Here is a 24,566-nt window from a genome sequence, read left to right on the forward strand (position 1 = left end):
CAGTCCGGCCAAGTGTCTCAGTGTCTAAGAAATCTTTGCGATTGTTCCAATCACCAGCTTTGTTCTTAGTGACTCTCAGTAGTTTATGGTGCGACAAGACCTGTCAGTGTCTCAAAGGGGAGGATTGCAGTCAACACCTCCTAGATGAAGGCTGAATGGAAATCAGACTGTCAGGCAGCAGCTGGGATGCTTCAGTGTGAGCTGTTATGGCCACTATGCCCAATTCACTTTGGTCTCCATGAACAACATAAGAAAATTATTTTATTTTACAGTATGATATTATTATTATACCTACCCACTAGACCAGTGGTCGGCAAACTGCGGCTCACCGCTCTGTTGACTAATGAGTTTGCCGACCACTGAGATAGGGGCTTAATCACAAGGAACAACAACAGCCTGTAATTATTGGAATCGATGTGAGCCTTTCTGTGGTCTATTGGAGCTCTGTTTATACACTTCCCTGTTGTTACCTGCAAACCCCCAAAATGTGCCCCTAACTACCACATTAATTTGTGAAAAGTTACATAGGTATTTTGCCATACCTTACCAAATAAAATGAGAGGAGGTTAAGTGCAAAAGTGAAATAAGCCAGTCAGTGAAAGAAAAATACCACATGATCTCACTCATTTATGGATAATAACATTATAAATTGATGAACAAAAATAGATACAGAGGCAGAGAAGCATCGAACAGACTGTCCAATGACAGCGGGAAGGCTTGGGAGGGTTAGGGGGCGGGGGTGGGGAGAGGTAAGAGATCAACTGAAGGACTTGTACGCATGCATATAAGCATAACCAATGGACTTTAAACAATAAAAAAGGGGAAAAATAAACAAACAAACAAAAAAGTCTATAAAATTTGAAGCCATTAAGGTTAGAGATTTCAAACAACAAAATAAACTGTAAAACAATTGAGAGAGAGAGGGCTTCGGTTGGTCACAACACCTGACGGATGTTTTCCAAATACCTTAGCAATGTTGACCTAAGGCAAACTTCTGTAAAGGGCCAGTAAATATTTTTAGCTTTGAGACTCGCAGGGATTTTGTCACAATGACATATCTCTGTCATTACAGTGCAGAAACAGCCGTAGACCATATGTAAACAAATGAGTGTGGCTGTGTTTCAGTAAAACTATTTACAGAAGCAGGTGGTAGGCCAGATGTGCCCCATGAGCCATGACTTGCTGATTCCTAATATCAGAGAAAGATCAGCCACTGCAGCAGATATTTGATGGCAGTGAATTTTGGAATCAATACCCTTCAGAGGCATAGATTTTTAAACAATATTAAGGCCATGCTTATTTTCACTCACCTCCTATTGACATCATCCCACATCTACTGAACAAGGTACTTGAAAATTGTGGTTAGCTAAGGCTTGCAATATTTACATTGCGATGAAGTGGTGTATACCTGATCCAGCCATTTGACTCAATATATTGAAATATGATTTTAGGGACAGTGCGGACTAAACAAGTTTTCAAAGGTAATATAGCATGAAAATGTGTGAATATATGCCTTGCTTTAAGTTATCTCAGATCCTTTAGCTAAATAATTTTGCAAAGTAGGTCAATCCTACTAGTAAATAAATGCATATTTTTAAAAAATGGAATATAATTTTATAAAAAATAATTTAAGGCATTTCAAGGGGGTTTTAACAGAGGGATTTTCATTAATTATTAATTGTAGAGAAATTTAATTGTTAGCTCTGAAATTAGACAAGATCAACTTGATAACTCAAACTTTATTGTTCCTTTGAAATAATCATTGTGGACTTGATTAAAAAGTGACATTTCAGAGTCCATGTAATTTAATGACATTTTTGCCCCTATTTTTTAAACACCTGTTAAACTGAGTGTCTATAGAAGTACATTGTATGGCTAAAAATCTAATTGTACCATTTTAGCATAAATCTGTAGTAAGTAATTAGTAGGTTGTATTTTGGAATTTGTTTGGATACATTTTTAGACTTCTCTGAGTTAACATTTGTATTGTGGTCAGTTAAATATTGATTAAGGAAATTCAGAGAGGGCCAGCTTTGCCATCTGTCTCATTCACTAGCCCCTCAGTACGATGACTTGAGCATTCAGGAGGCTGTGCTGGCCCACTGCAGTGCGCATGTGCGTGGAACAGGCCAGTGGGACAGCGCTGAGAATCATTATCAAGAATATTGATCAGCCTGGCCAGAGTGGCTCAGTAGGTTGAGCATCATCCTGTGCACTGACCGATTGCCACTTCAATTCCTGGGCAGGGCACATACCTGGCTTGCGGGTTCAATCCCCAGTTGGGGCACATACAGAAGGCAACTGATCAGTGGTTCTCTCTCACTGCCTCTTTCTCTCTCTGCCTCCCTCCCTTTCCTTTCCTCCCTCCCTTTCTCTCTCTAAGCATGTCCTTGGGTAAAGATTAAAAAAATATATTGATCATATTAAGGAGATTTAGGGACCTGAATTAGTGTTCCATTGCCGTGGTAACAAATTACCACACATTTGGTGGCTTGTAATGATACATATTTATTACCTTAGAGTTAGGAAGTTAGAGGTTCAGTCTTACTGGGCTAAAATAAAATTGTTTGCAGGGCTGTTGTTGTTTTCTTTCTGGAGGCCCTAGGGGAGAATGTTTCCTTGCATTTTCCAACTTCTAGAGCTCCACAATTCCTTTCTTCATGGTCCCTTCCCTGAGCCTGCAGTAGCATCCCTCTGACTCCAGCCACAAAAGGTTGTCTGCCTGTTTTAAGTTATTATTTTAAATTTTTTTTTAAATTTAAGTATAGTTGGTATACAATATTTTATTAGTTGTATTACTTTAGGTGTATAATATAATGATTCAACATTTTTATAGCTGACAGTGTGATCACTAACTTTAATGATGATCTGTCATGATGCAAATTTATCACAGTATTGCTCACTATATGCCCCTTCACCTTTTATTTTTTTTTGCAAAGAATTTTTTGTGAGTTTATTTGAGCCAAACTGACTAGGGTCACCAATTGTTAATATTTAGCCAAATTTGGTTTCTTTCTTTTTTAAAAAACAACAACAACAGTGTTTCTTTGGAACCATTCAAGAACAAATTCCAGACATTATGGCTCTTTACCCCTAAATACTTCAGTGTGTATCTCCTAAGAACAAAACATGTTTCTTTTCTTTTTTTTTTTTAATCTTTATTGTTCATATTAGTACAGATGTTCCTCTCCCCCCCCCATAGCTCCCCTCCACCCGGTTCCCACCCCACCCCAGGCCCTCGCCCTCCCCACTGTCCTCGTCCAAAGGTATAAGATCTTTGTCCAGTCTCTTCCTGCACCCCCCACACCCCTTTCTCCCCGAGGATTGTCATTCTGCTCCCTTTCCATGCCCCTGATTCTATTACATTCACCAGTTTATTCTGTTCATCAGATTTTTTATTCATTTGATTTTTGGATTCATTTGTTGATAGATATGTATTTGTTGTCACTTTGTTGTTCATAATTTTTTATCTTTACCTTTTTCTTCTTCTTCCTCTTCTTAAAGAATACCCTTCAGCATTTCATATAATAGTGGTTTAGTGGTGATGAACTCCTTTATCTTTTTCTTGTCTACGAAGCTCTTTATCTGACCTTCAATTCTAAATGATAGCTTTGCTGGTTGTAGGTTCTTGCTATTCATCCCTTTGAATATTTCTTGCCACTCCCTTCTGGCCTGCATAGTTTCTGTTGAGAAATCAGCTGACAGTTGTATGGGTACTTCCTTGTAGGTAACTAACCGTATTTCTCTTGCCGCTTTTAATATTCTCTCTTTGTCTTTTGCTCTTGGCATTTTAATTATGATGTGTCTTGGTGTGGTCCTCTTTGGATTCCTCTTGTTTGGGGTTCTCTGCACTTCCTGAACTTGTAAGTCTATTTCTTTCACCAGGTGGGGGAAGTTTTCTGTCATTATTTTTTCAAATAGGTTTTCAATATCTTGCTCTCTCTCTTCTTCTGGCACCCCCATAATTCGGATGTTGGTACGCTTGAAGTTGTCCCAGAGGCTCCTTACACTATCTTCATATTTTTAGATTTTTTTTTTCTTTTTGCTCTTTCAGTTGGATGTTTCTTTGCTTCCTCGTATTTCAAATCTTTGACTTGATTCTTTGGATCCTCTAGTCTACTGTTGAATCTCTGTATATTATTCTTTATTTCAGTCAGTGTATGCTTAATTTCTGACTGGTCCTTTTCCATTTTTTTTTGGCATTCTCACTAAGATCCTTGAAGGTTTCACTAAGTTTCTTGGAGGTTTCTAGAAGATTCTTGAGTGACCTTATAACTGTGGTTTTGAATTCTATATCCAGTATTTTGCTTTCTTCCATTTCTTTCATTCATGACATGTTTCTTTGTCTCCGCATTTTGGCTGCTTCCCTGTCTCCTTGAGTTGATAGAGTGGCCTAGCATGGTATGTGTCCTATAGGCCCCAGTGGCTCAGCCTCCCCAATCACCTGAGGTGGACACTCTTGGTGCACCCCTTTGTGGGCTGTGTGCACAGTCTTGTTGTAGTTAATCCTTGATTGCTGTTGGTATCACTGGGAGGAATTCACCTTCAGGCCAATTTGCTGTGAGGACCAGCTGTGGAAGAGCTGCTGTTCAGGAGACACCCTTATGGTGCAGAACTTGCTTCAGTGAGACTTTGCTGCTCACTGAGTCTGCCCCTTGAGTGTGTCACTTATGGATGTGAAGAGTTGTTATCTGGTATGGTCTCACACTGACCACTGGGTACACTGGCTCTTGGATCCCCAAGGAGGTGCAAAGTCAGCCACTGTCTGGGGCCACCCAGCAGGAGCTACAGAGAGATCTGCAGATTCCTCCTCTTTGTATCGGGTTTGGAAGTGCCCAGACAAGGCCCAGCTGTGAAGCAAGGCAGGCTGCTGCTGCCAGGCCTTGGCTCTTCTTTTGATAGCTTTGGGGCTCCCTGACCCAGCTGCTGCCTGTTTGACAGGTTTTAGGCTGAGAAAGGACAGGCCATTCATATGCAAAAGCCGCTGTACACAGCTTGGGTGGGGTTGTAAATTGGGTGGGGCGGGATCTCAGGGAATCACCAGGGCAGAGCAAACAGCAATGGCTGCCCATTAGCCCAGCACCCAGAGAGGTCTCAGTGCAGGAACAATGACCACTGCGAGCACCTCCATCTGAAAGAAAGCAGCCCTCGCATTCCTGCCCTGATGCCAGACAGTTCAGTTTCTCCCTGTATGTGTCTGGGTCCTCCAGAGTCTCGCCCAGAACTGGAGTTCAGAGCAAGCAGGAGCTTGTATCTCCCTCCCGATTAAAAAAGCGGCACACTCAGGTGCTGGACCAGCTCGTTCTGCACCTCTGTACCTCCTACCAGTCTCAGTGTGCTTTCTTCTTTACTTCTCTAGTTGTAGTACTTCCACTCAGCCAGCTTTCCCTCGGTTCTGGATGATAGTTGTTCGGTCTTTTAGTTGTAATTTTGATGTGGTTGTGAGAGGCAGCAAGTACAGGTGTTTACTAGTATCTATGCCGCCATCTTGGTTCTCCTTCCCCTTCACCTTTTTCACTCCTCTCTCCTCCCCCTCTTCTCTGGCAACCATCCCTTTAGTCTCTTTTCCTATGAATCTGTTTTTGCTTTGTTTTGTTTCTTCATTTGTTTTGTTGTATTAGATTTCACCTAAAAGTGAAAGCATATGGTATTTGTCTCTCTGACTTATTTAACTTTGCATAATACCTTCACCATCCATGTTGTTGCAAATGGCAATATTTCATTCTTTTTTATTGCCGCATAGTATTCCAGTGAGAGTGTGTGTGCGTGTGTTATAAAAGTTATCTCCTTTTAAGGACTTGTGTGATTAGATTGGTTAACCCTAGTTAATCCAGGATAATGTCTCCCTCTCAAAGTCTTTAATCAAATATGCAAAATCTCTTTTGCCATGTGAGGTAACATATACACAGGTTCCAGAGTTTAGGGCTTGGACATCTTTGGGGATCCCTTGTTCTATCTGCCACAGGCCCACAAGTGTGTGTATTGGACTCACTCTCTGTGCTTCTTGTGCTCATTGCCTCATCTTCTCACTCTCCAGTTTCTTGTGTTTGGCTATCCCTTTCTGTCTCAGTTCACTTAAAACCTTTATCTTCTCAGTTCTTAACTTTTCGGCCTTCCTCAGTATGCAGTCCTGTTCACCGCCTTCTGCTGAGAGCAGTACTGCTGAGTAGGTTGGCTGTGTAGGCTGCCTCGGTTCAGATATTGGCTGTAACTTTTGCCAGTTACTCACTATCTCGGTACCATAATTTTCTCATCTGTAACATGATAAAGAATGTGCGTGTACCACGTATGGTTCATGTGATGATTAAATGAGTTAATATAGTTACCACTTTGGGAACAATGCCTGTCACACAGTGCACCCTCAAGAGATGCTAACTGCCTTGCTGCTGTTACTTTGGTTACTCTCTTTGTAGATGTTCCCTCAAGGTTTTATCTGTGACCTCTTTTCTTCAGAAATTACAAGCCTTTCTCAGAGTTTGAGCATTAATCTCCAGTTAAAGAACTCCAGCCAGAAACATTTCCAAACTCCACACCTCTGTCTCTGGCCAGTGCTTGGTGAACATTTTATTTGGATGTCTCAGGGAAGCCAGAGACCAAGCATATGGGAAGCCAAACCAAAATATTCTATTCATGTTCTTACTCCTTTTTAATCATCAGATCCAAAATCAATGTTGATTTTTTTCCCTGTTACCTTTAAACATAAGAAAGACTATCAAATTCTACAGACTACTTTTATTCTTGCCTCGATCTATTGCCCCAGTTAAAGTAGAACAGTTTTCTTAAATTCCTGCTCTGATGATGTCCAACCCCCCACCTTTTTCACATAATGTCAGTGACTCCCCATTGCCTTAATATGAAGATGCTTTTAGTGTAGTGTTCAGAAATTTTCTACAAATTTTAAATTCCATACTAAAGTAAGTTGTCATTATCATTACTTATAGTCTGAATAGCCAGTGTTACTGGTCAGACACCTGAAGCATGTTTGACACTGGACACCTTGTCCTCTTCTCAATTTGCTCTGCTTTCTCATACTTTCATACCCTGTGCCTTTGCTGCCGGGAATGCTCTTCCCCTCCATCTCTGTCTGTTAGAGTCATACTCAGCAGCCCAGGCTTAGAGGCAATACCACCTTCTCTGTGCCCTTTACTCTCTGAATCCTCAGCGCTTAGCACAGAGAAAGTGCTTAACAAATGTTTGTTGAGTGGATTGAAGATCTCAAAAAGAACTCCTTCCCAAGGTATTAAGTTTAAACCATATACGTGCAATTGCCTACTTTCATCTTGTTCACACCCTTCAGGATCACTTTGACAATCCAGGTTTCCAGTTGTTTGTATGGAATATATTACTATAATTAATAAATTAATACAAGAATAAACTGTGTTTTGTGTACTCACAGCTGTACACCTACATTTTGCCCACCTTGTATACTATTGTCATATGGTAAGTTTTATATGTTTTGTATGTCTGAATGGGGAGTACATTGTGCCCAAGTCCACAGAACACAAGGAAAACCCCTAAGCTTTGCTGAGTCCATAGCTGTTCTCTCTATTTCCCTGAGTGACAATGTAAAGGTTCAGGATAAGTTAAATATCACAGGATAAGGTAAAGTTAGATTAGCCTTCAGAGTAGTGGGGGTGGGAGGGATGGGCGGGAAGAAGGAGAAGATGACCCCAGCTAACACAACATGAGCAAGTCTTGGGGAATAAATGTAAAAGTTAACAAACATGATGTTCCTGGGAGCCTTCCAAGGGAAGTTTTCAGTGATGTTGACTTATGAGGATGTAGAACCGTTATCTGTTAAAATTGAAAGAGATGGAATTCGAAGACTCTCATAATCAAGGTTCGGGTAGAAACACAATTCCAGGAAATGAGCAGATGTCAGTAAAAGGAGATTTTATGTTACAAAGGTTAAGGAAATCAAGGAGATGGCGAAGCAGCATCTAACAACAGTGGGGAGTCTTTGCTGTGTCTAAAGAAACAAAGATAATATTGACCTACTAGAGAGGGAGCCATGGCAAAGGGGCCACCCCACAGGAGTGGACCTTAGAGAGGGCCCTCAGAAGTGCTGGAGCAGGGAGGGAGCAGGGAGGAAGTAACACACCGGAAGCCTGTGAGGAAGCCTGGGGATGCAGTGCGCAGGAGTCTGCTTCCCAGGAAACAGAGGGTGGAGACACAGTCTCAGTCTAGTCCCTAATTCAGGGGACAGATATGCAGACAATTACAATGCAGGTGGCTAGCTTTGTGCTAACAGAGTGCAGGGAAGGGACTTGTCAGCATTGGGCAGTGAGGGTGGGGGCTGGATAGAAGGTTGGGAATGGTGGGATTTCTTCAGAAGGGCAATGAATGAGTTGATTCTAGAAGAATGTGTTGAATTTGAGGTCTGAAGCAGAGCATTTCAGGCAAGAAGGAGGGTGGTTTTATTAGTGAACTTACCACTTGTGACCAAACTGTAACCACTAGTACCATTCATTCCACTTTATGAAGACTGTTACTGGGGCTGTGTTTGTCAGTCCTCTGCTGTGTACCAACAACCCCAAATCTCAGTAGGTCATATCCTGAAACATTTACCTCTTCTGTTCAGGAGTCTTGGAGCAGTTGGTGTTTGAACGATCTTGGTGGGGTGAGTGGGGCGTGGCTCAGGGCTGCAGGTCAGGTTTGAGGCTGTTCTGTGCGTCTCATTTTGGGCCTATGGCTGCTTGGAGCATGTGTTTTTCATGGTGATGGCAGAAGCACCAGAGACCCAGCCGAAACCATGCAAGCACATTTCACATCTCCACTTTAAGTCATGATGACCAAGCCCAAATCAGTGGAGGGAATATATCTTCTCTCTTTTCTGGGAAGTATTGATGGGTCACATGGCGGAGAAAAGATAGGAAATCTGGGGACAGTAATCTAGTGATTCTGTCACTGTGGTTTCCTGAAATGCAGTCCTTCTGGTAGAATTCCGTAGAAGGAGTAAAAAGAGACTCTAAACCAGCCCCAGTTGTGGGAGAGAAAGACGTTACGAAACGTCTATAAAGAATAGAGGAAGCCTGGAAACTGATCTCCAGCACTTTATTTGAAATCAAATCATGCTGGTTAAACATTCTTACAGGCTCTTGTTCTTTCTGATTCTGTAAACTCTTCATATAGACATTGAGCCAAAAGTGAAATCTGGGTAATCTGACATCTAGTCCTATCTAGCAGTTTTGGTCTCTTCTCAAAGTGCTTGGCTGCCAGTGTGGCTTTAGACAAACAACTGTCACAAAATTACAAATAACAGGGACTTGGCAGGAAACTCTTTCTGGTTTTGATGTGTTGGTGTTGCCAGATCTGTGTAACGGCACAATGCAGGAAGACTGAACAGAGGGAGGCACGGTGCACACAAGGAAGGCTGGGTTGTAGCAGATGCTGTCATCGGGCCTGCTGAGACTAAGCAGTGCTCCAGCCTCAGGCCTCCAGAGGGGAGCTCTCCCGTTCCATCTCTGCGTCTGTGACTGCACCCTGCAACCCAGCCAGGCTCCTCCGTTACCCGCCTTTTCTGAGACTTAAAGCTCCTCAGAATCTCTTTGCTCTGGGTCCACCTGAGCTCACCTGATTGAGATAGCACAAATCCTGCCCCTTCTACTGGGAACACACCTCAGCTAATGACAAATGGGTTACACACTATGTGCATTCCTATGTGTCTATTTGAGTCTTTTTTCTCTCTAGGATATGGGAGGCTATCAGCTTACGTTATAAATATTTTATAAAATGTTTTTGAACCAGCTCAGCCAGTGTGGCACAGTGGTTGGGCATGGACCTATGAACCCGTCAGGGCATGTGCCTGGGTTGCGGGGCTTGATCCCCAGTGGGGGCAGGGGGGTATGTAGGAGGCAGCCAATCAATGATTCTCTCTCACCATTGATGTTTCTATTTCTCTTTCCCTCTACCTTCCTCTCTGAAATCAATAAAAATATGTTGTTTTAAAAAATGTTTTTTGAGTCAAATAAGAGAGGATAGTAGAAAAGCTCCAGAAGGATTGGGAAAGTAAATCCAGATGTGAGAGTAGCCAGGAGAATTTTCACCTCCTTTCTCTTACTGTTTTAGGAAGAAAAAGTGCTGCATTTGTCCTTCACTTTGTAGCTAGAGCTGACAGCAAGAGGAAACTAGAAATAAATACCCCATTCCACAGATGACTTTTTTCTTAATTGGGAATGGGTGAGTCTTATGTTTGGCTCATGGTGGTGACGTTCAAAACACAGTGTTTCAGTGATTTGAAAAGTAATTTAACTAAGAAACGACAAGGAGAGTGATGCAACGCATAGACGTTATTGCTGCAAGTTGTAAAACAGTGACAGGATGACAAATGTTCCTGTGGCCCAGAGCTCTTCTGAATCACAGGAGTGACATTCAGATGAAAGCAGATCACTTTTCCAGGCACGCTTCTACCCTGTGGCGCAGCCAGAACTGGCGCCCCTTGGAGGGCCCAAAAAGAAGGAGCACCAAAGAATTTTATTCCATTGAGGAATATACTAACACTAGAGGCCCAGTGCACGAAATTCGTGCATGGGGGGGTCCCATCAGCCCAGCCTGCACCCTCTCCAATCTGCAACCCCTCGGGGAATGTCCGACTGCCAATTTAGGCCTAATCCCAGGGGTTGGGCCTAAACCGGCAGTCGGACATCCCTCTCACAATCTGAGACCACTGGCTCCTAACTGCTCACCTGCCTGCCTGCCTGATCACTCCTAACTGCCCCCCCCCCGCCAGCCTGATCACCCCTAACTATCTCTGACTGTAGGCCTGACCGCCTCTAACTGCCCCCCATGCCAGCCTGGTCACCCCTAACTGCCCCCCCTGCCGGCCTGGCCGCCCCCAGCTGCCCCCCTCTACTGGCCTGGTTGCCCCTCACTGCCCGCCCCCCCCCCCGCCAGTCTGGTCACCCAGAACTGCCCCCCTGCCAGCCTGGTTGCCCCCAACTGCCCCCCCTGCCAGCCTGGTTGCCCCCAACTGCCCCCCCTGCTGGCCTGGTCACATCTTACTGCCCCCCCTGCTGGCCTGGTCGCCCCCAACTGTCCCCCCTGCCAGCCTGGTTACCCCACGCAGCCTGCTGTTCAGTCATTTGGTCATCCCTCACTAACCCCCCTGCCAGCCTTGTCGCCCCACGCAGACTGCTGTTTGGTCGTTACTGTGACAGTGTCCTGGACCATTTGCATATTCCTCTATTATTAGTATAGATTTTACATAAAGTTTTGGAGACATAAAAGATATGAGGAGCTTCAGAGAAATATGAACTTTGTTTTCTGTTATCACAGTGGTTGGCAAACTCATTAGTCAACAGAGCCAAATATCAATAGTACAACGATTGAAATTTCTTTTGAGAGCCAAAAACCAACTTCTGCGCATAGGCCACGAAGTTTCAATTGCCCTGTATGTGCGTGCCCGCACGTAGTATTTTGTGGAAGAGCCACACTCAAGGGGCCAAAGAGCCGCATGTGGCTCGCAAGCCGCAGTTTGCCTACCACTGTGTTATCAGAATATTAAATACGTATTGTGTTTCTAAATATGTATTGTGTATCTGTGGACTCATTGAAGTATTCAGGAGGAAACTCAGACCAAGTAGGAAAGGTGGGCTTGAAATTTAGGAGACAGAGCAAAGCAGGATGCCTCTGGAGTTGACCACATGAAGGTGACTGCTGGAGACATGGGGTGCAGAAGGCACATGGGGAGAGGATGTAGAGAAAGGGAAGGCCAAAGCCAAGACATTGGGATATTCCCACAGAGTGAGGCTAACAATGGCCCCCAAGTATACGTCCATGTCCTAATCCTCAGAACCCGTGAATGTGACTTTATTTGGAATGAGTTTGCAGATGGGATTAAGTTAAGGATTTTGAGAAGTATTATCCAGGTGGACCTTAAATGCCATCACAAGGGTCCTTATAAAAGAGAGAGACAGAAGGAGCTTAGACACAGATACAGAGGAGGAGGTGACATGACAATGGAGACAGAGATTGAAGTGATGTAGTCACAAGGCAAAGAGCAGCATGGAATGCTGGTACCTATAAGAAGCCAGAAGAGACAAGGAACCGACCTTGCCCCCAGAGCATCTGGAGGAGGAAATACAGCCCTTTCAACACCTTGATTTCAGACTTCTAGCCCCCAAGCTGTGATGATAAATTTCTATTTTTGCAAGCCACCAGAGTTGTGGTAACTTGTTACAGCAGCCCTAGGACACTAGTACCCCATCATTGGGAACAAGAGAGAAAAGGAGTTTTAAGACAGACAGCAGAGGTAATGATGCTAAATGCCAGGACCTAAAGGGCGTGAGAATGAAGAGTGAGGAGAAGTCGTCATTGATGTGATAGAAGCTAAAGGTGAGAGCTAACTTGTCACCCAAGCAACTTCTGTTTTTCAGGCACTGCCATAAGAACCTGAGAGGTATTAATTCCTTCTTACAATTCTCTGAGATATAAGCTGTGGTTATCCCATTGTATAGGTGAGGAAACAGAGGCACAAAAAGATTCAATAACTTACTCTAGGAAAAACAGGTAATAAATGGTGTGACCAAGATGTAAACTCAGAAACTCTGGCTCCAGCACCCATATTTTAACCACACACTGTACTTCCCTCTTCTCCTCCCTAAAGGTGTGACTTCAGATCTTTTTATCATGTAAGGTACTATTAGATGATAGGTCTTAAGGGGGGGGGGAAAGGTATTTTTTAAAGATGTTTTGAGATAGAATGGAGGGAAGATTAAAATCTTTATGTTACCTGGGCTCCACCTTACCAGCTGAGTTGGAGAGGAAGTTGCCTGCTGACACCCAGCAAGGCAGCCAAGTCTGGCCTCAAGGAAGCTAGGAAAGATGATGAGGGTGTAGCGAAACAGGAAGCACTGCATTCAATTTTTGTTGCAGAGGTAAACATGCTCAGTGTCTTTCCTTGACTGGCTCTTGACCCTGTGCTCTGCCTGTGCCTGTGCCTTTGTTCCATGTAGAGTGTCACATGCAGGGGAGAAGGGGCAGAAGGGAGACTGTCACCCCACAACTCTGTAATGAATATACTTCATTCGGAGCCAAGGAAGGAATCAGAGATATGTACAATATGATCCTTGCCCTGAGAGACTCTGGAGCTAGTTGGAGAAATGGGACATCCATGTGCTGGCAGGTGAAGGACAACAGTTACAAGGGTGTTGCGTGATAAGGTGATAAGGGTTAATTGTAATTAACTGGGTGTTGACTGTGGGCCAGAGGAACTGGAAGGACTTCCAGGTGAAGGTTTAAGCTGGTTCTTACTGAAGAAGGACTTTAATAGCTGGTCAAGAAGCCAAAAGACACTTCAGCATGATGCAAAGGGTGAGTGGTGGTGGGAACAATAGCTCTGTAAGCGTTTGGGTCCAAGGAGTGCCAGAATACTGTACCTTCCAAACCTTCCTTGATACATAATATACCGTCCAACCCTACTTTGTTAAATTATTCAGAACCACTACAGACTTAAAACAATCAGTCTGTGTTTTGCTATTTAATTCATTAGGCTACATGGTATAATGGAAAGGAGCGGGGTTAAGATTCCAGTTAATCACTTGTATGACCTTGAACCAGTAACTTCACCTCTTAAGTCTCAGGTTTTCCATCTGTAAAATGTAGATACCAGTTCTCTGTCTTTTAGGGTCGTGCTGCCGCATAAATGGGATAATAATTGACATCTAAGCACAGTGCCTAAAGTGAAGAACAAATTGCATGATGCAAGTTATTGGCTGACGATTCATTTCTGAAGATGTGACTGCTGAACCTTCTATAAATGTTAATGCTTTCATATGTATGAAGTATATTTTCTGTCTTGTGTACTGCTTGTTTATACATCTCTCTCCTCTGTGGACTTGGCCACTGTATATACTCTGATGGGCCAAGCCCTTTATATGTACCTCTGAGAAGTCCTAATTCTTGGAGTACCTGAATAGATTTGCTCAGGTATCAGGGGTTCTTCCCAAATTCCCCTGTAATATACCCATTTTCCTCATATACATGCTGTCTTGGTAATACTCATGATTTTTTTTTTAACATATCCCCATGATCTCCATTAGTATATATTTATTAAACATGGAATTCAACAGTTTCAAGTGCCTATGCCATTTATTTCCACTGTGTAATTTTTATTCTCATTTGTCATTTTGTGTTTCCTTGAGGGGAGTTATATAAGAGCTAGAAGTGCCACAGTGACTCACAGTCCTTGTCCCTTCAACCCAGTAATCCTCTGCAAAAGGGACAAGAAGAAGTGTTTTGGGGAGAGCAGTCTATTTCATTTTCTCAGACTGAGGCTGCATGTACTGTCTGATGTTGATGTTAAAACATCTCTCCCAGCCCTTTCATCTGTCACCTGTCTGCCTTCTTCTGGAATCTTGATGGGTCTGCAGATGTTCATTTTGCACCTCTGTGGAAATGTGGAGCACCCAATGGTGGTCGGGAGTATGGAGGAATGGAATAATACCAGGTTGATGCTGTGGTGTTAGTCCTGCCCATAGAGACAGCAGGAGCTTAAGGTCACACTTGCCCAGGCACCTACGCATCAGACCAGGGCATGCATTGCGAAGGGAAGGCTGCCCAGTTGTCTCCCAACGGGTCATCCAGCATGGAGGCCTTACCTGGGTGAATTTCCCAAGACCAAGCTCAGGCTCACAGCATGTGGGCTTGGAAACGAGATCTTGGGGGCAGACTCATACTAAGCAGTTCATGGGAGGTAGACGTGTAGATGCCCAGGATGCCAGACTGCTATCCCGCACTGAAAACCCTGTTTGCTGGGTAGGTGGGAACACTAGTATCATTACTCCCTGCACTGGAAGCCACAGCCTAGTCTGAAGGCTGTCTGGTGAGCACTGTCAGAGCAAGGGCACGTAGGTGGATAAAGGAAAGTGAAACTGTGTCAGGACTGCCTGGCTGGGTATTTGGAATTCTTGAGCTCTGAGGCTGTTGCCTGGATGGGCACTGCCCAGTTTGTCTCTATTGCGTTGTTTTTGTTTGTTGGCTGTTTTTTTGTGTTTTTTTTTTTAAAATATGTTTTTATTGATTTGAGAGAGAGAGGGAGAGAGAAATAAAAACATCAATGATGAGAAAGAATTATTGATCGGATGCCTCCTGCTCGCCCCCTACTGGGGATTGAGCCTGCAACTAGGGCATGAGACCTGACCAGGAATCGAACTGTGACCTCCTGACTTATAGGTTGACACTCAACCACTGAACCACATGACTGGGCTGTTGGTTGGTTTAATGCTTCCTTTATGCTGACTGTTCTGATTTGACTCATCTTTTCTTAAGTTTTGTTAGAATTTACAAATTGGCTGGGGTCATATTTTTCCCCCCACCTTGGACAAATTTAAGATAACTTTTCAGACCTCTCACATGACCCATTATTACTGATTTATAGTTTACCTCTGAGCAGGCTTTTTATTTCCCTCACGTCTGGGTTTTTAGTAGACTTCCCACCGTAGCCTTCTTCTACTAGTAATATGTAAATTGACTATTTTTACCCTGCCAGGCCTAGTTTACTCATCTGTATAAGGCACCAGATTAATTAGCTAACCACTAAAGTAATTTCTAACTTTAAATTTCTACCTTCAAGTTTCAAAAGATTTTCCTCTTAATAAAAAAACAAAAACAAAACAGCAATCTGTGATTTTGTGAAGCTTAGCTTTCTCCTATCAAATAGCATGCTTCCTGACCAGGTCTCCCCAGCTACTTGGTATTAATAAGGCCGTCACCTTTCCTTGGCTTTTTTTTTTTTCTTTTTAAAAGAACAGATCTGAATTCAGTCATTCATGCCTTTGCATTCCAGTTCCAACCTCATAGTACTACTTTGGACAAATCAATCATCTTTCCTATTTCATTGAGGCTTCTAAAATGATTTTCTAATTCTCTTTCCATCAGGAATTTATTAGCTGGAATTCTCCTAGAGTGAAGAATTTTCTCTTATTAACTATTTGGTTACTTTGAAATGTTGTTAATGAAGTATAGGCAGGACAAATGCTTAATTCTTTCTCTTTATCGATTTTTTGAGTAATGAATTGAGATTTTAGCACTTCCAATGTTGATCAATGTGTTTTTTTAAATAATATCTTTTGAACTCAGAGTTTGATATATTTTATATGTATCAGTACATGTGATCCATATTGATATAATCTATATAAATTGGTGCAATTCATATTGTTTTTGATGAGATTAACACAATGTATGGAATTTGCTTCAAACTATTTTGGCACCTAAAAGCAAACCATCAACAAAAGGAGTGATATAGATGAAAAAAGATTGGAAAAAATCCTTTTCTTTTTCAACTTTATGGAAAAATTTTCATATTTATTAAAGCTGGGTAGTGGGTTCATAGGGTTCATTATACTGTTATTTTTGCTTTGGATATGTTTGAATTTTTTCCAAATAAAATATCTCTAGAAATACACATAATTAATAAGGTTATCAGAGGTGTAAATCTGAATTTAGTCTTAAACTCTGGCCTCTACATGAATCCCCTGGAGAAGGTTCTTTGATTTTTATTGAAATTCCAGATATCCCAACAATACTTCTTACTACTGATAGCCCCTGACAGCGGCATGCCAAATATGTGCATATTCTCCAGGATTTGGGAAAGCATTTTAATATTTGACTTCATTGGACTATTGGAAATATGTAAATTGACTATCCCTATTCATAAAACTCTTGTCATGATATCTGAGGTTGTCCACTTTTGAAAGAAACGGTGTTCAGTAAATATTGTTTAGTGTGAAAATCAGTTGGAATCACAATTCTAGCATCACTTGCACCCCTCAAGAATTTGAAACTCAGTTGTTTTCGCTCTCTGGATTTCATGCCAGAAAATAATGTGGCATTTTAGCCTTTCTGAACTGACTTAGTCAACATAATGGTACTATTTCTCATTCCAGGTTTAAGTTTATCTATTCATGGGGCTGAAAAGCGTTTGCAAATCCATCAACGGCGAAGTGTGGCAAGCCACCCAAGGTCACGTCGCCTGCCCGTGGTCAGGCATTCTTCACTCCCACCAAGTAGGAGGTCAATAAAAATGGAGGCAAGCTCTTCTGGAATCACTAATGGGAAAACCAAAGCCTTCCACCCAGGTAAGGCATGGGGAAAGTGCAGCAGGGACTCATGTTAGTAGCAATCAAAAAGCCTGTGTTATATTTTCATTATTGAATTATGCCATAATTCCAGTTAAGTTTGCTTTTTAAAAGAATCTTGTGTCTGTCCCTTTCTTCACTTCGATCACTGATAAATGTCACAAGACAAGTAAGAGTAGAGAGAGAGCTTGATGTGTCAGAAAGATGAAGGCTCCATTCTGACGACAGTGGTAGAATCTAAATGAAAATCTAAGTGAATAAACTTGCTTAGTTCAAAAAAGCTTATTGTATACTAAAACAAAAGAGGATTTGGCCATTTTCTTCATAATTTATTCTAGGTTTGGCCAGGGAAAAGGTCAACCTGAAAATGCCCATGTTGGAGCCCAAGATATCTGGTTTGACTTGCCTATAACCTCCTAAGAATAGGGCAAATGATTGGGATTATATTATGTTTCAAGGCTCTTGGAAGCATTTTAACAAGTAAAAAATGTTAAAACGAGTCAATATCAAAGCAAATAATTTTTAATTTTTATTTTTTTTAATTTAATAAATTTTTATTGTTCAGATTATTACAATTGTTCCTCTTTTTTCCCCGCATAGCTCCCCTCCACCTGGTTCCCACCCCACCCTCTGCCCTTACCTCCCCTGCACTGTCCTCATTCATAGGTGTACTATTTTTGTCCAGTCTCTTCCCGCACCCCCACAACCCTTTCCCCCTGAGAATTGTCAGTCCACTCCCTTTCTATGCCCCTGATTCTATTATAGTCAGCAGTTTATTCTGTTCATCAGATTTTTTATTCACTTGATTTTTAGATTCACTTGTTGATAGACATGTATTTGTTGTTCATAATTTTTATCTTTACCTTTTACTTCTTCTTCCTCTTCTTAAAGAATACCTTTCAGCATTTCATATAATACTGGTTTGGTGTTGATGAACTCCTTTAGCTTTTTCTTATCTGTGAAGCTCTTTATCTGACCTTCAATTCTGAATGGTAGCTTTGCTGGGTAGAGTTATCTTGGTTGTAGGTTCTTGCTATTCATCACTTTGAATATTTTTTGCCACTCCCGTCTGGCCTGCATAGTTTCTGTTGAGAAATCAGCTGACAGTCGTATGGGTGCTCCCTTGTAGGTAACTAACTGTTTTTCTCTTGCTGCTTTTAATATTCTCTCTTTGTCTTTTGCTCTTGGCATTTTAATTATGATGTGTCTTGGTGTGGTCCTCTTTGGTTCCTTTTGTTTGGGGTTCTCTGCGCTTCCTGGACTTGTAAGTCTATTTCTTTCACCAGGTGGGGGAAGTTTTCGGTCATTATTTCTTCAAATAGGTTTTCAGTATCTTGCTCTCTCTCTTCTGGCACCCCCATAATTCGGGTGTTGGTACACTTGAGGTTGTCCCAGAGGCTCCTTACACTATCTTCATATTTTTGGATTCTTTTTTCTTTTTGCTTTTCCAGTTGGGTGTTTTTTGCTTCTTTGTATTTCAAATCTTTGACTTGATTCTTGCGGTCCTCTAGTCTGCTGTTAAATCTCTGTATAATATTTTTTATTTCAGTCAGTGTATGTTTAATTTCTAGTTGGTCTTTTTTCATATCCTCGAGTGTCTCGCTAAATTTATCGGCCTTTTCTAGAAAATTCTTGAAAAACCTTATAACCGTGGTTTTGAACTCTATATCCAGTCGTTTGCTTTCCTCCATTTCTTTCAATTGTGATCTGTTTCTTTGTCTCCACATTTTGGCTGCTTCCCTGAGTTGGTAGAGTAGTTTTGTGTGCTAGGTGTCCTATAGGGCCCAGTGGCTCAGCCTCCCCAGTTACCTGAGGTAGACACTCTTGGTGCACCCCTTTGTGGGCTGTGTGCACAGCCTTGTTGTAGTTAAGTCTTGATTGTTGTTGGTATCACTGGGAGGAATTGATCTCCAGGCCAATTGGCTGTGAGGATCAGCTGTGTCTATGCTAGGAGAACTTCTGTGCTGGAGACACCCTTATGAGACAAGACTTGCAAAATTACAAAAGCCTCTGTGCTCAGCTTGGATGGGGCGGAGTCTCAGGGTGGAGCAGACAGCCTTGGCTTCCTGTCAGCCCTGCCCTAGGAGGCCCCTGGGTCTCAGTGTCCCTTGGTAATCGCTGCAAGTACCTCTGAGAGAAAGCCGCCCTCGAGTTTTGCCCACTGCCAGACAGTCCAGTTTCTCCCAGAATAAGTCTAGGTTCCCAGAGTCTTGCCCGGAACTGGAGTTCAGCGCAGTTGGGAGCGTCCATCTCCCTCCCACTTGAGAAAGCCAGCCGCGCACTCAGCAGTCAGTCCTCTCTGCGTGCGAGCGCCTCCGGACTTCTGCCTTTCACAGCTCCCCTGAGTCTCAGTGTGCTTTTTTCCTGACAGTCCAGATTCCCCCCGTATGAGTCTGGGTCCCCAGGGTCTTGCCCTGAACTGGAGTTCAGCGCAGTTGGGGGCTTCCGTCTCCGTCCCGCTTGAGAAAGCCAGCCACGCACTCAGCCGCCAGTCCTCTCTGTGTGCGCGTCTCTGTACCTCAGCCTTTTGCAGCTCCTCTGAGTCTCCGTGTGCTTTTCTCTTTCCTTCTAGTTGTAGAATTTCCACTCAGCCAGCTTTCCTGTGGTTCTGGATGATGTCTGTTTTGTCTTTTAGTTGTAGTTTTGAAATTGTTGTGCGAGGCAGCAGTTTAGGTGTTTACCTATGCCGCCATCTTGGTTTCTCCAAAGTAAATAATTTTTTAAAAAAAGGTTTATTTCTTTGTTTGAATGAGAAGCTCATTTAGGTATTCATTCATTCATTCAACCAATTTATTGAATGCTTGCTATATGCCAGGCATTGTTTTGGATGCTGAGGAAACATCAGTGAACAAGGCAACTTTACTGTCCATCTGATTCTTCTGTGTAATGTTCTGGCAGGTGGCCACCCAGCCCCAACTAAAGCCAAGCCTCCATCTCTAGCCATGTCATGCCATTCTCTCTCTCTCTCTCTCTCTCTCTCTCTCTCTCTCTCTCTCTCTCTCTCTCCAGATTCCTTACTCTCCATCTCCAAATGTATTCCTCTTTACTCCCATCCTTCCCATCTTTCCTACATTTTTAGCAAAAAATGTCCTCCAATGATCTTGAATAAGCCTTCACCTGTGCCCTTGGCCACCCCTCTTCTCTTGAGCCTTGCTCAGGAGAATGTGTCCTCTCATTCTCTTTTTCTTCCTCCCTTACTGCTGGTTCTTTCTTCTCAGGTTATTAAATAGGCTTAAGCTCTCCCATTTCTATCATATTCATTTGCCACTTTCTCTTTCATTTACCATCTCTGGCCTTCTCCTTTCTAAGCCAAACATCTCAAAGTATAATCTACACCATTTCCTCTTCTCTCTCCCTCCCCAGCCACTCTTCAACCTACCACTATCTGGTTTCTAGCTCCTCCACATCTTTTCTTGAGGCCCTTAGTGACCTCTTATTGGCCTAGCATGCCAAGTGACAGACTCTTCTGATGCACCAGACCGGAATGGACCACTACTCCTTCCCAAAACCATGTTCCCTGGCTCCCACAACAGTCTTCTTTCTGGGTTCTTCTCTTAGTTCTTTGGCATACAAGTTTCCGGATTTCTCATCTCCATCATTGCTCTCTTCTTCTTACATCCCATCCCAGTAGGATTTTTTTAAAATAAAAGTCTTTTTTTAAAAAATATATTTTGTTGATTTTTTTACAGAGAGGAAGGGAGAGGGATAGAGACTTAGAAACATCGATGAGAGAGAATCATCAATCAGCTGCCTCCTGCACACCTCCTACTGGGGATGTGCCCGCAACCAAGGTACATGCCCTTGACCGGAATTGAACCTGGGACCTTTCAGTCGGCAGGCCGACGCTCTGTCCACTGAGCCAAACCAGTTAGGACCCCAGTAGGTTCTTTATACCAAATCCAGGATAGTTCATTTCAGTCCTGATCATGTCATTCACCTGGCTTGTCCTGCTGTCTAGATGGTAAAGTTTAAACCTCTTAGCATGTTGAAAACAAGTTCCCTTCATGATTTAGCCCCTACTGCTTCTCTTCCTTCCTTTTTGCCTACTTCTGCCTTAAACTTTATACGCTGATGTATCAATCAAAGTTTAACCAGAAAATCAGAACCAGTGGAAGAAACATAGTAGAGATTTATTATAAGGAATTGGCTTTCATGATTGTGAGTTCTGTCAAGGCAAATCTGAAATCCATAGAGCAGGCTGTCAGGAAGGGCAGACTGGAACTCTTGGGCGCAGATGAAGCTGCTGTTCACAGGTGGAATTTCTTCTTTTTCAGGGAAGCCTCAGCTCTGCTTTCAAGGCCTTTCAGATGATTGGATCAGTTCTGTTCAGATTCTCTAAGACAGTGGTCGGCAAACCGTGGCTCGTGAGCCACATGCGGCTCTTTGGCCCCTTGAGTGTGGCTCTTCCACAAAATACCGCATGTGGGAGCACATGTACAGTGTGATTGAAACTTCATGGCCCATGCGCAGAAGTCGGTTTTCGGCCTGGGCGAGTCTATTTTGAAGAAGTGGCGTTAGAACACTCAAGGGGCCAAAGAGCTGCATGTGGCTCGCGAGCCGCGGTTTGCCGACCACTGCTCTGAGATAATCTTCCTAACTTAATTTCAACTGATTACAGATTTCTATAACATCACAGCAATACCTAGTGTTCATTGAGTAACTGTAGTCTAGACAAGTTGGCACATCAACTAGACCAGTGGTCGGCAAACTCATTAGTCAACAGAGCCAAATATCAGCAGTACAATGATTGAAATTACTTTTGAGAGCCAAATTTTTTAAACTTAAACTTCTTGTAACGCCATTTCTTCAAAATAGACTCGCCCAGGCCGTGGTATTTTGTGGAAGAGCCACACTCAAGGGGCCAAAGAGCTGCATGTGGCTCGAGAGCTGCAGTTTGCCGACCACTGAACTAGACCATTAATCAGATTAATCAGTCGTCTATTCAGACTGACTTGTGTTCAGCTCTTCAAACACCTGGTATAATTTCATGTCTCCCAACCTTTGCTCATGCTGCTCTCTCTAGGATGCCTTGGTTTTGCCACATTAAATGTTAACATTTTTAAAATTACCTATCTCTCCACCATAAGGTTTTCAAGGGTGGGAAGTCTGGATCATATATATTGTATCTCCAATAAATATGAGTAGGGTAGGACTGAACTGAACCATCATCAGCTGTTTTTCAGATTATTACAATAGCTTTTTTTAATAAACAAATTTTTCCAGCTTTATTGGGTTATCACTGACAAATTATAGTAGTTTTCTAAATTGTTCTACCTGCCTTTCTTTCAACAAATATTTGTTGAAGGCCTAGCCTTCAAGTACTTGTGATACAGCAATGAAATAAACAAAGGTCCCTGACCTCAGAGAATCTAATAGATAAATTATATAGTGTTTAGGAAGAGAATAAGTATTATGGGTAAAAGAAAAAGTAGGGGAATCAAGTAGTAGGATTGCATATTGAAATTATAAATAAGGTGGTCAGGGTAGGCCACTTCATGGACATGTGCAGTCAAAGACTAGAAGGAGCACCCTGGCAAGGTGGTTCAGTTGTTGGAGTATCCTCCCATACACCAAAAGGTTATGGGTTTGATTCCTGGTCTGGGAACATACCTAGGTTGTGGGTTCAATTCCCAGTTGGGGCACATGTAGAAGGCAACTAATTGATGTTTCTTTCTTACATCAATGTTTCTCTCTCTCCCTTCCTTTCTCTCCGTCAGCCTGGGGACTGAAGGGTCCCAGGTTCGATTCTGGTCAAGGGCATGTACCTTGGTTGTGGGCACGTACCCATTGGGGGGTGTGCAAGAGGCAGCTGATCGATGTTTCTCTCTCATCGATGTTTCTAGCTCTCTATCCCTCTCCCTTCCTCTCTGTAAAAAATCAATAAAATATATTTAAAAAAAAAAAAAGACTAGAAGGAGCCGAGAGCCATGTAAATGGACAAGTTCATTGCAGCAGAGGGCTGGTCAGTGGATAGGGCCTAGGACAGCGATGAGTCTAGAAATCTGAGGATCAGCACAAAGACCCTGAGCCTGAAGTGAGGGGGGAACATCATCCTAGAGAGGCCAGTGGGAGCAGATTGTGCAGGGCCTTCTAGTTCACGGTAAGGACTTTGAATCCTGTGTGAAATCAGAGCGCTTACAGAGTTTGGAGAAAAAGAATCCTATGATCTGACTTATATTTTACAAGATCACTTTGGCTACTGTTTGAGAATAGACTATATAGATAGAGAGGGAGAAAGGAGAAAGGTCACAGAGGAGGCCACCATAACAATCTAGTCAAGAGATGATGGTAGCTCTCATCATTGGGGGTGGGAGCAGGGTGGTGGTGCAGAAGTGGTGGTGAGGATTTGGACTTTGGAAGTATTTTAAAGATGGGCTAACAGGATTTCCCAAAGGATTGAATGTGGGGTAAGAGAGAAAGGAGTCCTAAGGATGACTCCAAGGTTTTTTATCTGAATATATTTGATAGATAACCAATGGAGAAGGCTGTAGGAGAAACAGATTTGGTGAGTTTTAAGTCAGAAGTAGGGCCAAGATCAGAAGTCTGATTGTGAACCTGATAATATTAAAAACTGGCAAGATCATGTAAGTGGTGGGATAAACATGTCTGGAGTTTGAATGATTGGTCTTGGAGGGAGATATAAAATGACTGTTGTTGACACATAAATGGTCTTTGAAGCACTGAGATAAAAAGAGATGACAAAAGAAAGAAGTAAAAATGGGCAAGGGGGGAGGATTAAGAGCTGAAATCTGGGGTACTCCAATAGTAAAGGTAAAAGAGAACATGAATTAGCAGCAAAGAAGACCAAGACAGAATGCCCAGCAAGGATGAAAAGAAGCCAGAAATTATGTGTCTTGAAAGATAAGTAAAGAAAGTTTATCAAGAAGAGAGGAATGGTGATTATCTAGGTTAAATATTGCTGAAAGTCAAGTAAGTCCAATGCTAAGAATTGGCCATTGATTTTAGTAAATTGAAGATCAATGGTGATTTTAATAGCAGTTTTGGTGAAGTGGTGGGTATGATATCCTGATTAAAGTAGATTTAAAGGAGCATGGAAGGGTATGAATTGGATACTCTAAATACAGACAACTTTTTTGAGCAGTTTGCTGTGAAAGATAGTGAAGAAATAGGGATGCAGCTGGAGGAGAAATAAAGTCAAGGGAGAGTTTCTTTTCAAAATAGCAACTGTTTAGTTAATTCATGATGTTGGAAAGAGGGGAGAATTCATGATGTGGGCGTTGGTGAGAGAGATGAGAGCAGAGCACAATACAATCATGAATAGTTTATTTGTGATAACAGATGGGAAGGGACAGTATGTGTATATTGGCAGTGTGATGAGGATCTAAGAAGTTCTTTTCCCACTGTCAGTTTTATTTGTAATGTGGGAAGCAAGGTCATGGCTGAGAATGAGAATGTAGCCAAGGAGAGAGATGGGAAGCTGTATGGTATGATGATATGATGGTATGCTAAACAAGAAATATGATTGCCAGT

General features: G+C 42.5%; 1 protein-coding gene across 6 annotated transcripts in view; it reads left to right on the forward strand.

Moving 5' to 3' along the window:
* The window catches only part of ANO4 (anoctamin 4), a 302,354-nt gene that overhangs the window by 119,934 nt on the left and 157,854 nt on the right, over positions 1-24,566 (forward strand). For all 6 annotated transcript variants that reach the window (XM_080660952.1, XM_080660955.1, XM_080660953.1 and 3 more), the window contains one exon: positions 16,884-17,075. In XM_080660952.1, the coding sequence (XP_080517078.1) occupies positions 16,884-17,075 (192 nt within the window). The remainder of the gene's footprint in view (positions 1-16,883; positions 17,076-24,566) is intronic.

The sequence above is a fragment of the Plecotus auritus genome, assembly GCF_963455305.1.
Source record: "Plecotus auritus genome assembly, chromosome: 3".
In the NCBI taxonomy this organism is placed as follows: domain Eukaryota; kingdom Metazoa; phylum Chordata; class Mammalia; order Chiroptera; family Vespertilionidae; genus Plecotus; species Plecotus auritus.